The following is an 11,900-nucleotide window of genomic DNA, read 5'->3' on the forward strand; positions in this document are numbered from 1 at the left end:
GCCTCCGAGCGAGTGCGGCAGCAGCAGCGGTGGCAGCAGCAGCGACAGCAGCGACAGCAGGAGCAGCAGCAGCAGCAGCAGCAGCATCGAGGCGGACCACGGGGGACGCACGCACGTACGCACGCGGAGTAGCGATCATACGGCGCGTGTACGCGGTGAGTGTGTACGCCGAAGTGTGTGCCGTGACACAAATAAAACTATTTTTTTAAACCCGTCCCGAGCCCGTGTCGGATCAGCGCGCGGCGTGCGGTTGCGACTTGCGTTGCCCTCGTGTCCCCACCGTTCCGTTATCCAGGATTCCGTTGTCGGTCTTAGCTGTGTACCCGGCTGCGTGTGTGCCGAAACAACTGATTAACATGGCGAACAGCATCGCACCGGACTCGTGGGAACAGCAGGCGGACACGAACGGCGATATCGTCGGCCCGCCCCAGGACAAGTCCATCGAGAGTAAGTTCTCCACTCTGAACGTCAACGCTGCGGAATTCGTGCCTTCCTTCTGCATCAGCTCGTCGCCGCAGAGCAACACAGCGACGACAGCAGCCGACAACAGCCCCTGCAATGTCGCCGCTGCGGTGATGAATACCGTAACCACCACCTCCATGCCCGTCGAGATACATCATGGTTAGTTCGCCAGCTGGAATTTTGTCCCCCTCGACGTCCCACGCGATGGGAACGCTGGACGTTCTCGCGACCTGCGCCGCGATTATCATTGTTATGATTCTCGCGCGCGCACTCCCCCGCAACTAACCCCCTCGTTGTTGCAACGTTGAGTCATGCGGAGGCATGCACGAGCACGGGCATCTCCCTCGCACGATCGAGTGTATCGAGAAAGAATTCCTTATTCGTTTCTCGTTACCTTTCCGTCCGGCTTTCAATTTTGTGGAGTGCCTTTTCGTATCTATGCTGTATTCGTATGTTGCTACCAGATTTAGATGCCATATGGTTTGATTGATATACGAGCAGATTTCCCGTTCTCGAACTTGCAATAGCTGGCGAATATTTCTTTATGTTAACGTTATTCGTTGCACGTATGATTTGGTTTGTACCCGAGTATTCAAAGTGGATACTCATCTTTGTTACCAAAATTATTTTAATAAGAAATGGGAGATTATTGTCGCATATCTTATTGTTATTTGATATTTAATTATAATTATTCTGCGTAACGATGTTGCGCCGCTTTACATTTCAACAATTATTCGAATAATGGTTTCAGACACTTGACATTGACGGTACATTTAAATGTTAAAGTATCTTCTCGCTCTAACATAGCGTTCAATGTCTGTGAGTCAAATAAAAAAAAATCCATTTGTTATTTATGTTTGATCCATATTTGCTGGTTTCGTATCAGTACAATTGATCAATTATTATTGGTAAAATTTAGCCAAACTTTGAAGAACACCCTGTATAACATTGAACAGATACAGATTGAATTGATATCTTTCTCGTTGACCTTTGTAACTGTGTGACAAAAAATATTGCAATTTGGTATGGAATTTTATATTACTATTATAATATTATAAAAATTATTAATTTTCTTAGCTTTATTTGTTTTATTTTATCAGTTTTGTGCAAAACTATAAATATTTGACTTAAATAAGGTAATAAAATTACTATAATATAAATAAAGCACTTAATTCCTTAAAGAAAATTATTATAAATAATAAAATCTGCTTTTCTTCTTTTTTTTTTGTTTCTTTGTTTTTTTCCAGGAAATTCTACTCCTGTTGTCTTATCAGATCCAATTGGCAGTCGAGTTGAGGAACCTCCTGCTGGGGGAGGGGCTCCACCACCGAATGTTAATGACCAACTAAATATCAGTCCAGAGCATCAACCTGCAGATTCTTGGGAAGAGGCAGCGGTCGATGGTGATCCTTTACTTACACCTGAAAATGAGGAAGTGAGTAGGAAGTTTAGTTAAATGCTTCAACACATATTTCAGCAGTAAGATTTTTTGTATTGTATCTATACAGAATGTTTGTAGTTCAATTATAAATTTTAGGCAATTCTGTATCGATTTTGTCTTGAATTTTTGACAGGATGTCATTTTTTCTTATAATGTTTAATATTTTTATACATATATGTATATGCGTATGTTGATATTTCTGTAAAAAAAAATTCGATAGATTAAATGATCTCATCTTAAGATAGATTATTTTATTTAAGATAGATTGAAGAAGAATAGTAGTTTATTTGGATATACATTCTATATATAAAATTTTTCTGGTTATATTTTTTTATTATACAATTTCTCCTATCCAAGAATTATTTTAAGTGATTTGTAAACATTTTTTCATAAATACTAGAATAAATTAATTTTAATCGTTATGTATCTTTATATTATTATTATATTTTGTATTATTTCTAGGCTGATAATGAAGAGGATGAAGAACTGGTTGTTAAAGTACCCAAAAAGAAACCTATCAAAGTAGCAGAAGATACTAAAAGCAAAAAGGAACATGTTAACGTTGTTTTCATAGGGCATGTAGGTGAGTAGTAAATTTACACATAAGTGTAATGCACAACTATAGAATATTACTTGATACATTCTTAAAATAAAATTATTGCTGAATAATATTTCTTTGATGTATTGCAGATGCTGGAAAATCAACTATTGGGGGTCAAATTATGGCCCTTACGGGGATGGTCGACAAACGTACCTTAGAGAAATATGAGCGAGAGGCGAAAGAAAGAAGTCGAGAAACATGGTACTTAAGTTGGGCGTTGGATACAAATCAAGAAGAAAGAGAAAAGGGAAAAACTGTTGAAGTGGGTAGAGCCTACTTCGAGACAGAACGAAAGCACTTTACAATATTAGACGCACCCGGCCATAAAAGTTTCGTACCTAATATGATTGGTGGTGCGGCGCAAGCCGATTTAGCAGTCCTTGTTATTTCTGCGAGAAAGGGCGAATTTGAGACGGGATTCGATAGAGGAGGTCAGACGAGAGAACATGCTATGCTTGCTAAAACCGCGGGTGTCAAGCATCTGGTTGTATTAGTGAATAAGATGGATGACCCCACTGTCGAATGGGACGAGGGACGATACAATGAATGCAGGTATACATCGAAAATGCGCAAGATTTAAATATATTAAATAATAATAAATGGAATATATATCGGTACATGATTATATATATAAAAAGTTCAATTTAAGCATTAATTCAAATAAATTAATTTATCAGAACAATTATAACATTAATTAAAATAAATTAATTTATTAGAACACAATAATACATAGCCAAGATATAGAATCAAGATTTGTACTTTTTTTAGTAGAGTATACTTTCTTTGTTTATCTTCTGACAATCGACAGTAACGTTATGTATGCATTTTTGTCGAGATTTGTGTAAATAAAAGAATATTGTAAAATACATATTTTACAGGGATAAGATACTGCCATATCTTCGTAAATTAGGATTCAATCCTACAAAAGATCTTACATTTATGCCAGTTTCTGGTCAACTTGGCATTGGTTTAAAGGATCCAATACCTGAACATCTTTGTAATTGGTACAGCGGTCCACCATTCATACCTTTTATCGATTCGCTACCATCACTCAATCGTAAGAGTAATGGACCTTTCATCATGCCAATCGTCGACAAATATAAGGACATGGGAACAGTAGTTATGGGTAAAGTTGAAGCAGGTGAAGCCAAAAAAGGACAGTCGTTGCTTGTTATGCCAAATAGGGTATGTATATCTCTTTTGTTTAAACTCCTTGCTATAAGAGACTTATGTTGTACTCTTGATAAGCAATAAACACATCAATCAATCAATCAAAATCTCTTTTGTTTATGAAACTAAATTTATATTACTTTATATTGAATTATATTACATTCATGCAAAAGATGTTTTTTTTACTAAATTCTATTTAAAACAAAGTTAAGAATTTGGAGTTTTCTAAGAAACGAATTAAAGAACTTTTTGCTAAATAGAAAAATGACATGAAAACCAATATAATGATTAATAAAAATTATATTGAAACTATGATTTTCTCCCATGATTTCCAGTTTTATTTAACAAATATAATGAATCTTTTGCATCACTCTAATGCAGAAAACTTTTGACACTTTTTTTGTAATATTTGTGGAAAAGAAATATTTTGCATTTTATATTTTTTTGATATATATATATATATATATATATATATATATATATATATATATTTATTTATTTATTTATTTATTTATAAAAATATTCTACTTTAAATATATAGACGGCAGTAACGGTAGATCAATTGTGGTCGGACGACGAGGAAGTAACGTCCGTTGGGCCTGGGGAAAATGTAAAGATTAAGCTGAAAGGTATCGAAGAAGAAGATGTTAGTCCCGGATTCGTTTTATGCGACAGCAATAATCCTATCAAAACTGGGAAGGTCTTCGACGCGCAAGTGGTGATTCTGGAACACAAGAGTATTATTTGCGCGGGATACAGTGCTGTCATGCATATTCATTGCGCCGCGGAGGAAGTCACGGTGAAGGCGCTAATCTGTTTGGTTGATAAGAAAACAGGCGATAAAAGCAAGACGAGGCCAAGGTTCGTCAAGCAGGACCAAGTGGCTATAATGAGAATCGAGTGTGCGGGAGTTATATGTCTTGAAAGATTCAAGTTATTCCAACAAATGGGTCGCTTTACTCTTAGGGATGAAAGTAAGTAACGTTTTAATATAGGATATTCTCTTTCTCCATCATTTCACTTTTTTCTTGTTTACGTCTTGATTACGATAACGGCTATGTATACAATTTCAGATAAAACTATCGCAATTGGCAAGGTGCTGAAGGTCGTGGAGTAAAAAAAAAAACTTGCTTAAATGTTATGACACAGATTAATAATAAAGGAAAATGATCATTATTTCAATGTGACAAATATATGATGATACAAGGCGAGCACACGATATTAAGCAAACCAAACGGGCATGAAATAAAATTTTGGCGGATTAGTAATAATGTAACATATAAACACACAACACTCACCTATGTATCGCAGAGCTATACGTGCGTCCGCGTGCTACGACGCAACAAGCAGGGGTTAGGGGGGGAGGGGGGGAAGAAGGGAAAAATATTTATAGCCTGATATATATAAGAGCAAATAGATTCGATTATATAGATAAGGAGACATACACAATCGAAACTCAAGAGCGTGTGTTCCTTTTATTAGATAAGCTGAATGATGGCACTTGCATTGAAATAATTATAAATAGATAATGATCAAATAATTTAACCGTGTCTCCTTGATAATAAAAAGAAAAAACCACGATATTTTTATTCTTCTGAGGTGCGACACATATAAATGGGAAATAAAGTAGGTGATTGATATCGATTACGGATTAACATTAAGGAAATATGATTAATATTATTATATAATTATTATTAAAAATAATAATTATTAAAGTGGTGGTAAGAGTTGGAAAAGAAATTTATTGAATAAATCAACAAGATAGTGTTACACAACAATTTATAATTATAAAATTAATATTACAATTATTATTATACTGTTTCTTATTATATTGTCATTAAAAACAAATTTGCAAAAAAATATGCCCTGATAATTTTAATAGGGACGTGGATGTATATCCGTCGTATACATCCTTGCAATATGACGGATTTTTTATATTCGAGTCAATGGAATAAAGTATATAGCACATGGGGTTTACGGATATTTAAGGCGCACGAATACATCCGTATTTATTTCATTTTTCAATATTTTTTAGTTTAAATGAGAGAAAAATATATAGTCTTCATTATTTTTAATTTACTAAAATTCCTGATCCCTCACAAATGTATAATAAGACAAATATATACAAGAAAGCAATATGACACATTAACGCATACTTTTGATAAATACTTTAAGCAAGTATTTCCAAATATGCATCGCAAGATATTTACGAATACACTGAATGTCTGGCATGTAGAAAAGGGGTAAATAGTTGTAAATTTACAAGCAATTAATTATCCAAATTTTTCTTAACTTTTGTACAAGTGTGCATTTAAGATAATCATTTTACTATTATAAAATTATTAATCAATTATAATTTATATTGAAACAATATAGACAGCTTCAAATCAGTAGGTCTATTCTTTTTAGTTGTACTCATGGACGTACTTGGTTGTACTTTCTATATCTTCTCTCTTTGTTTCTTTTTAATTAAGTTTTTTTCTTTTTCTATCGTATATATATATATATATATATATATATATATATATATTTATTTATTTATTTATTACAATAATGGCTATGTATACAATTTCAAATAAAACTACCGCAATTGGCAAGGTGCTGAAGGTCGTGGGGTAAAAAAACTTGCTTAAATGTTATGACACAGCTTAATAAGAAAAGAAAATGATCATTATTTCAATGTGACAAATATATATGATACAAAGTGAGCACACAATATTAAGTAAATCAAACGGGCATGAAATAAGATTTTGGCGGATTCTACATACATACATATATGTGTGTGGAGGGGGGGGGATGTACGTATACACGTCTCTTAAAAAATGCAACATAGCACAATTAGAAAGAACAGACTTAATGAATGAACATCGTACACAATCGCGCGTTCTATTCCTATGAAATTGACCGCCATAGTTATTTTCAAAGTTCACCGAAAAAATTTTCCTGCGTAAAAGTTTTATAGTAAAAAGTATGATTATTGTGGATCCGGGGCCAGTTTTGCGTATCCCAGCTTTTGAAGTACCTCCTTAATTTCGCGGAATACTATTGGATCTTCGATCGTGCTTGGAATCTGAAAATTAAACAAGTTGACGGAATGTATTCGTCGTTGATGAAGATGAACACACTGAAAAAGGTTAGTGAAATAAAATAAGTCTATTTTCGAGCCTAGAATCGATTAATCTCTAATAATTAAAGAACAATCAAGAAATAGAAAAGAGTTTAATTATATTAAATTGTAATAAAAAAAGAACACAATACATTTATCTCTCGATTCTCTCAATTAAAATTTCGATTATCGAGATGCGTCTTTCGACGCGAAATGAACGTTTCGAGATTCGAGAAACAGGCGCTCTCTTCGATAATAATATTTAAACAGTATTATTAAACATTAAATTATTATTCATTCATATTATGTTATTAAATAACAGTAATATTAAATAGTATTCTACCTCGAAATGTTTTAAAATAATAAAAAATACAATTACACACACGAAGAACATATTAAATCGTATAACGGAAAATCATAATAGATGTACATTTATCTTTCGATTAACTCGACCAACGTTTCGAGATACATCGAAATTCGAAAAGTAGACTCTCTTCTATAATATTCGAATCTTACCTTGAATAGTTTTGATCGCGCCAATGTAGCAATAGATTTACGGATTATCTTCCCCGAGCGTGTTTTAGGCAACGCGGTAACGGCAGCGACGACCCGAAAGGACGCGATCGGGCCCATCATGGTTCTCACCCGCGCGACCAATTCTTGATTTATCTCCTCTTCATTGCTAATCGCGTCTAAGAAAAAATACCTTGTAATTTTCTAGTCGCGAGATTAGCGAAATTGTGTAACAATAATGTAGCATTTAACTTTTAATTATTCGTATTTTTAATATTTCTTTAAGCCAAACGATAAAATTATAATTATTTATTTCTGAACGAATCGGAAAAAATGATAATTATTGAATCAGTAATTTTTAAAAGAAAAAAGTATATAAAGATATATGAAAATATGATTTGATTATAGAAGAAGAATGATATAAGAAGACAAAAGCAATGTACGGTCTGGATGATAACAATACACAATAAAAATGAAAGGCTAAAAAAACCGTTTTTTTTTACGCTTTAACAACGTGCGCCACGGTCTGTTAGCCTTTCATTTTTATTGTGTATTGATATAAGAAGAATGTAAATAATAAATATTTTTCTAATGATGCATTAAAAAACTGTAATCATAACGTGAAAAAAATTATCATTGTTCTTCAGAAGATTTCAGATTGATAAGATCGATATTTTTGAAAAATCTTTAAATAGCGAATAATTAATAATTATAATTCGTTATTCGAGATTATTATACGAACCGTTTCGTTTAATATAAAGGCACAACGGTACTTCACCCTTCGTGTGATCCGGCACACCGACAACTGCGACTTCTACGACATCGGGATGAGTAAAAATAATATCTTCCAACGCAGATGTTGATATTCTATGACCAGCTACGTTTATAATGTCATCGTCTCTCGCTGTCACGTAAACATAACCGAACTCGTCAATATAGCCTGCATCCATTGTGTCGTAGTAACCCTGCAATTAAGATAATTTAATTAAAATTAAGAATTTTAAAATCGAGATCGAAAGAGATGCACGCGGCAATCTCGAACTTAAACATCGACTTTTCTTTGGCAAAAATATTCAGATTTAATTAGATAATATAATTAATTAATATATTACACAATATAATAATACATATATTAAGGAAACGAGTGCATTTGGAAACGATCAAAACTTGTGTAATTTACAAAAAAGTAATTTCGATTTTGAGCTATACAAAATGATTTTTAAATATGTCTAAGTGAACAAAATGTTGAATATATAAGAATAACATTAAAATTTGAAACATCCTTCTTACATCATTCTTCTTTTATGATCAAATCATAGTTTCATATATCTTTATATACTTTTTTCTTTTAAAAATTACTGGTTCAATAATTATCATTTCTTCCGATTCGTTCAGAAATAAATAATTATAATTTTATCGTTTGATTTAAAGAAATATCCAAAATACGAATAATTAGAATCATCAAAAATGTTGACTTTATACAAATTATTATCATAATTAAAATTCGGAAAGAGCTTGCTCTGCAAAAATCATTGATCAAAATATAATCAAACATATAAGAAAGAAAGTGAAGAGTAATTATTTTAATATATTAATCTAATGTTGAGAGAAAAGAACATAAAGGTATATAATTTTAATAGATATGGTTCTTTGCAATCTTTATTTTTCGGGACTTGCTACTGGATTAGAATTGAACAAATATTTTGCGCGAATTTTGGAATTTCTCTCTCTTTTTTTGTAAACGAGAGACACGAATAAATGAGGAATTCTTGCTCTATAACGTTATTAATCTAGTTTGTGTACAGTAAAATCGCTTATTAATATACTTGCCGGAAATGTCGAGAAATATATTTCCTTAAATCTTTCGGGTGTTCGATAAAGAGTCGACATACATCCAGGCGGTAATGGCAATTTTATCGCGATTCGTCCGAGCTCATGTTGTGACGCTCTACTTCCATCATCACGCAAAATGTGAACTATATGATAAAAAATTTATAAATGATATGTATATACAAACCATTTGTAAGTTTTTCATATATATATGATCTATTCTTATATTCAAGATTGTTTTAAATATGGTTTTAAGTCGGCAATCAAATGATATAGTACTTTAAAATCGTACTTAAGACAATCTTATGTATTTAATTGAATATAAGAAAGGGTTATATAAATTCAGATCTAAATGAAAAATTATTATTATAAAAAAAGCAATTTTGGAGAAGAAAAAGAAAGATAAATAATATATTTAAAGAATTATATATATATATATATATATATATATATATATATATATATATATATACATATACAGGGTGTCCCGAAACTAACGCTTGATATTTTAAAGGCAGATTCTCTGGCCAATTTAAAAACGATTTTTCCTCAGCGAAAATGTCGAGGGAGATCATTATTTTTTGCATATTCTCAATTTTTGTCATCATGTATCTTTCTAACTAAGCCTTAAATTAAAATTCTATTAAAGTAAACTCTACCTAAAATTAACTAAAGTATGTGACTTTATTAATATTTTATTCCCATAAGCCTTGGTTTGCGAAAAACCCTTTATTTTCAATCGTTTATAACTCGAAAACTATTAGTGCCGCGACATTTTCTCTGAGGAAAAATCGTTTTTAAATTGGCCAGAAAATCTGCCTTTAAAATATCAAGCGTTAGTTTCGGGACACCCTGTATAAATCAATATCACATGTTATATGTATAATATCGATTACATTATGAATTTTATATAATTATATGATAAAGAAACTGTGAATAATGCTGAAAATAATTAAAGACTCACTATTGTATCCAGGTATAGGAAGTCCTGTACTGAACTTAGGCAAACTAGGACTATGACCGTATCCCATGCATAATGACGTAATGGGATGTCCGGTCTCTGATTGCCACCAGTGATTTAGAATTGGCACTTTAAATACTTTCTCGGCCCATGCTTTTGTTTCATAATCGCAAAACTCCCCAGCCACAAATATCGTTTTTAAGCTAAAAGCAAAAGACGAGTTATTTATAATAAATTCATTTCGATGAAAATATACACAATTTTTGCAACGCGATATATTTTTCTTTTTTTTTTAAATGAAATTATTCCGGAAAGATCGGCTATATTATTGTCTTTTTTAGTCACTATATGTGAATCGTGTTGTATCATAATTCGGCTTCATAATCGAAGGTAATTAAGTCAGATTTTCGAAACTCACGATTTTAACGAATACTTTTTCCCTAATAACGTTTCCGGATCCGCCCGTCTTATAACTCGTAAAGCTGTAGGCACACAAAATAATGCGTTTACGCCATGTTGCTCAATGATTCTATGGAAAAAAAGAAACAAATATTTTTAAATTAATTAAATTATCAACGTATAACAAGAACCATTGGGAAAATATTATACTAGAATAAGATAATCCAAAGAGTAAATCAAACGCATGCAAATATATATAATATATTATATATAAATATTTCATATATAATATTTTATTTGCAAAAAAACTTTTGAGTGAATTGCACATGAAAATAGAAACCAGATAATTTTTTTTTATAAAATTGTTAAGAGAAAATCGAAAAACTGTAATACAACTCAAAATAAACTGTGTGATTTTATAAAAAATTTATTCTTCTACAATTTTATACAGATTTAATTTCTTCTTAAACTTATATTAGAGGAATTTAAAAATTTCCTCTTTAGACACTTTTTTAAATTGCTTTTCGATCCTGTAAAAGTGATCGAATAATAAAGAGAATTTATTTTATTCAAATTCTCACATTTACTAACCCTCACATTATTTAAAAAAAATAATATTTTAGTAAATAATATAATATATCTGATGTAGAACGATAATTTTCAAACCTGAAATATTGACTAGCATTCGGTGTCCTATCGGGTTTCCCTTCGTACATTATGCTCGTCGCGCCGTACACAAGAGGACCATAGCAAATATATGAATGTCCAACAACCCATCCCATATCAGAGGCTGCCCACCAAACACTATTTTCATTCATTCCGTAAACTACTTTTATGGTCCAACAGAGTGCCACCAAGTGACCGCCTATCGGTCTTATAATTCCCTTCGGTTGCCCTTAATATCAAATATTTTTATCAAAATCGCGTAATAAGATACTATGCGCGAGTATTTAATCTTAAATATAGCTCATAGGTTATAAAACTAGGATATCAATATTTTAAAAGTGAAAAGAAACGATATAGAAGAGAAGAGACATATATTTTGTGATTCGATAATTTTCTCAAAATATAAAGGAATCTTTAGAGGAAAAAAAGTTTAAAGGAATTTTACGAAGTAGTGTTCTATTCATATATTTCTAAAGAGATGTCTCTATGTGTGTATATGTTTTTCTATTTATTTAATACTGTATTCGAAGTTTTTACCTGTAGTTCCCGATGTGTACAATATATACAATGGATCATTAGCTTCAACCATTACGCATGGATGAGGTTTAGATTTCTTTATAAGCTCATCCCAGTCAAATTGTGACTTGAGCAATGACGCTTCCCAAACATTTCTTCTTTGAAATATAATACATTTTGGCTTCGGTACAGTAATCATATCCATAGCAGCATTTAACATAGTAGTATATCTGCA

The 11,900-nt window shown here is 32.1% G+C and overlaps 2 protein-coding genes across 4 annotated transcripts in view; one reads left to right on the top strand and one right to left on the bottom strand.

The window, feature by feature from the left end:
* Erf3 (eukaryotic translation release factor 3) lies at positions 1–5,749 on the top strand. Of its 2 annotated transcripts, XM_083089527.1 has the most exons (8): positions 1–155; positions 316–621; positions 1,710–1,897; positions 2,366–2,486; positions 2,594–3,056; positions 3,383–3,689; positions 4,216–4,648; positions 4,748–5,749. In XM_083089527.1, the coding sequence occupies exons 2-8, from the start codon at positions 357–359 to the stop codon at positions 4,789–4,791; spliced, it is 1,821 nt and encodes a 606-aa protein (XP_082945653.1). In that variant the 5' UTR covers positions 1–155; positions 316–356; the 3' UTR covers positions 4,792–5,749. The 2 variants fall into 2 exon arrangements, with proteins under 2 accessions (XP_082945653.1, XP_082945652.1); XM_083089526.1 differs by having other exon boundaries at positions 52–447.
* LOC145965818 (acyl-CoA synthetase short-chain family member 3, mitochondrial) overlaps positions 5,437–11,900 on the bottom strand; it is a 22,899-nt gene continuing 16,435 nt past the window's right edge. For both annotated transcript variants that reach the window (XM_083089523.1, XM_083089524.1), the window contains 8 exons: positions 11,687–11,895; positions 11,150–11,378; positions 10,503–10,613; positions 10,088–10,287; positions 9,124–9,269; positions 8,036–8,258; positions 7,297–7,472; positions 5,437–6,744 (listed from right to left, as the gene is read on the bottom strand). In XM_083089523.1, coding sequence (XP_082945649.1) covers positions 6,649–6,744; positions 7,297–7,472; positions 8,036–8,258; positions 9,124–9,269; positions 10,088–10,287; positions 10,503–10,613; positions 11,150–11,378; positions 11,687–11,895 — 1,390 coding nt within the window. In that variant the 3' untranslated portion in view covers positions 5,437–6,648. The remainder of the gene's footprint in view (positions 6,745–7,296; positions 7,473–8,035; positions 8,259–9,123; positions 9,270–10,087; positions 10,288–10,502; positions 10,614–11,149; positions 11,379–11,686; positions 11,896–11,900) is intronic.

This window comes from Camponotus vicinus, unplaced genomic scaffold, assembly GCF_025532165.1.
Source record: "Camponotus vicinus isolate PSW18456_S1 unplaced genomic scaffold, iyCamVici1.0 SCAF_14, whole genome shotgun sequence".
Classification (NCBI taxonomy): Eukaryota; Metazoa; Arthropoda; class Insecta; order Hymenoptera; family Formicidae; genus Camponotus; species Camponotus vicinus.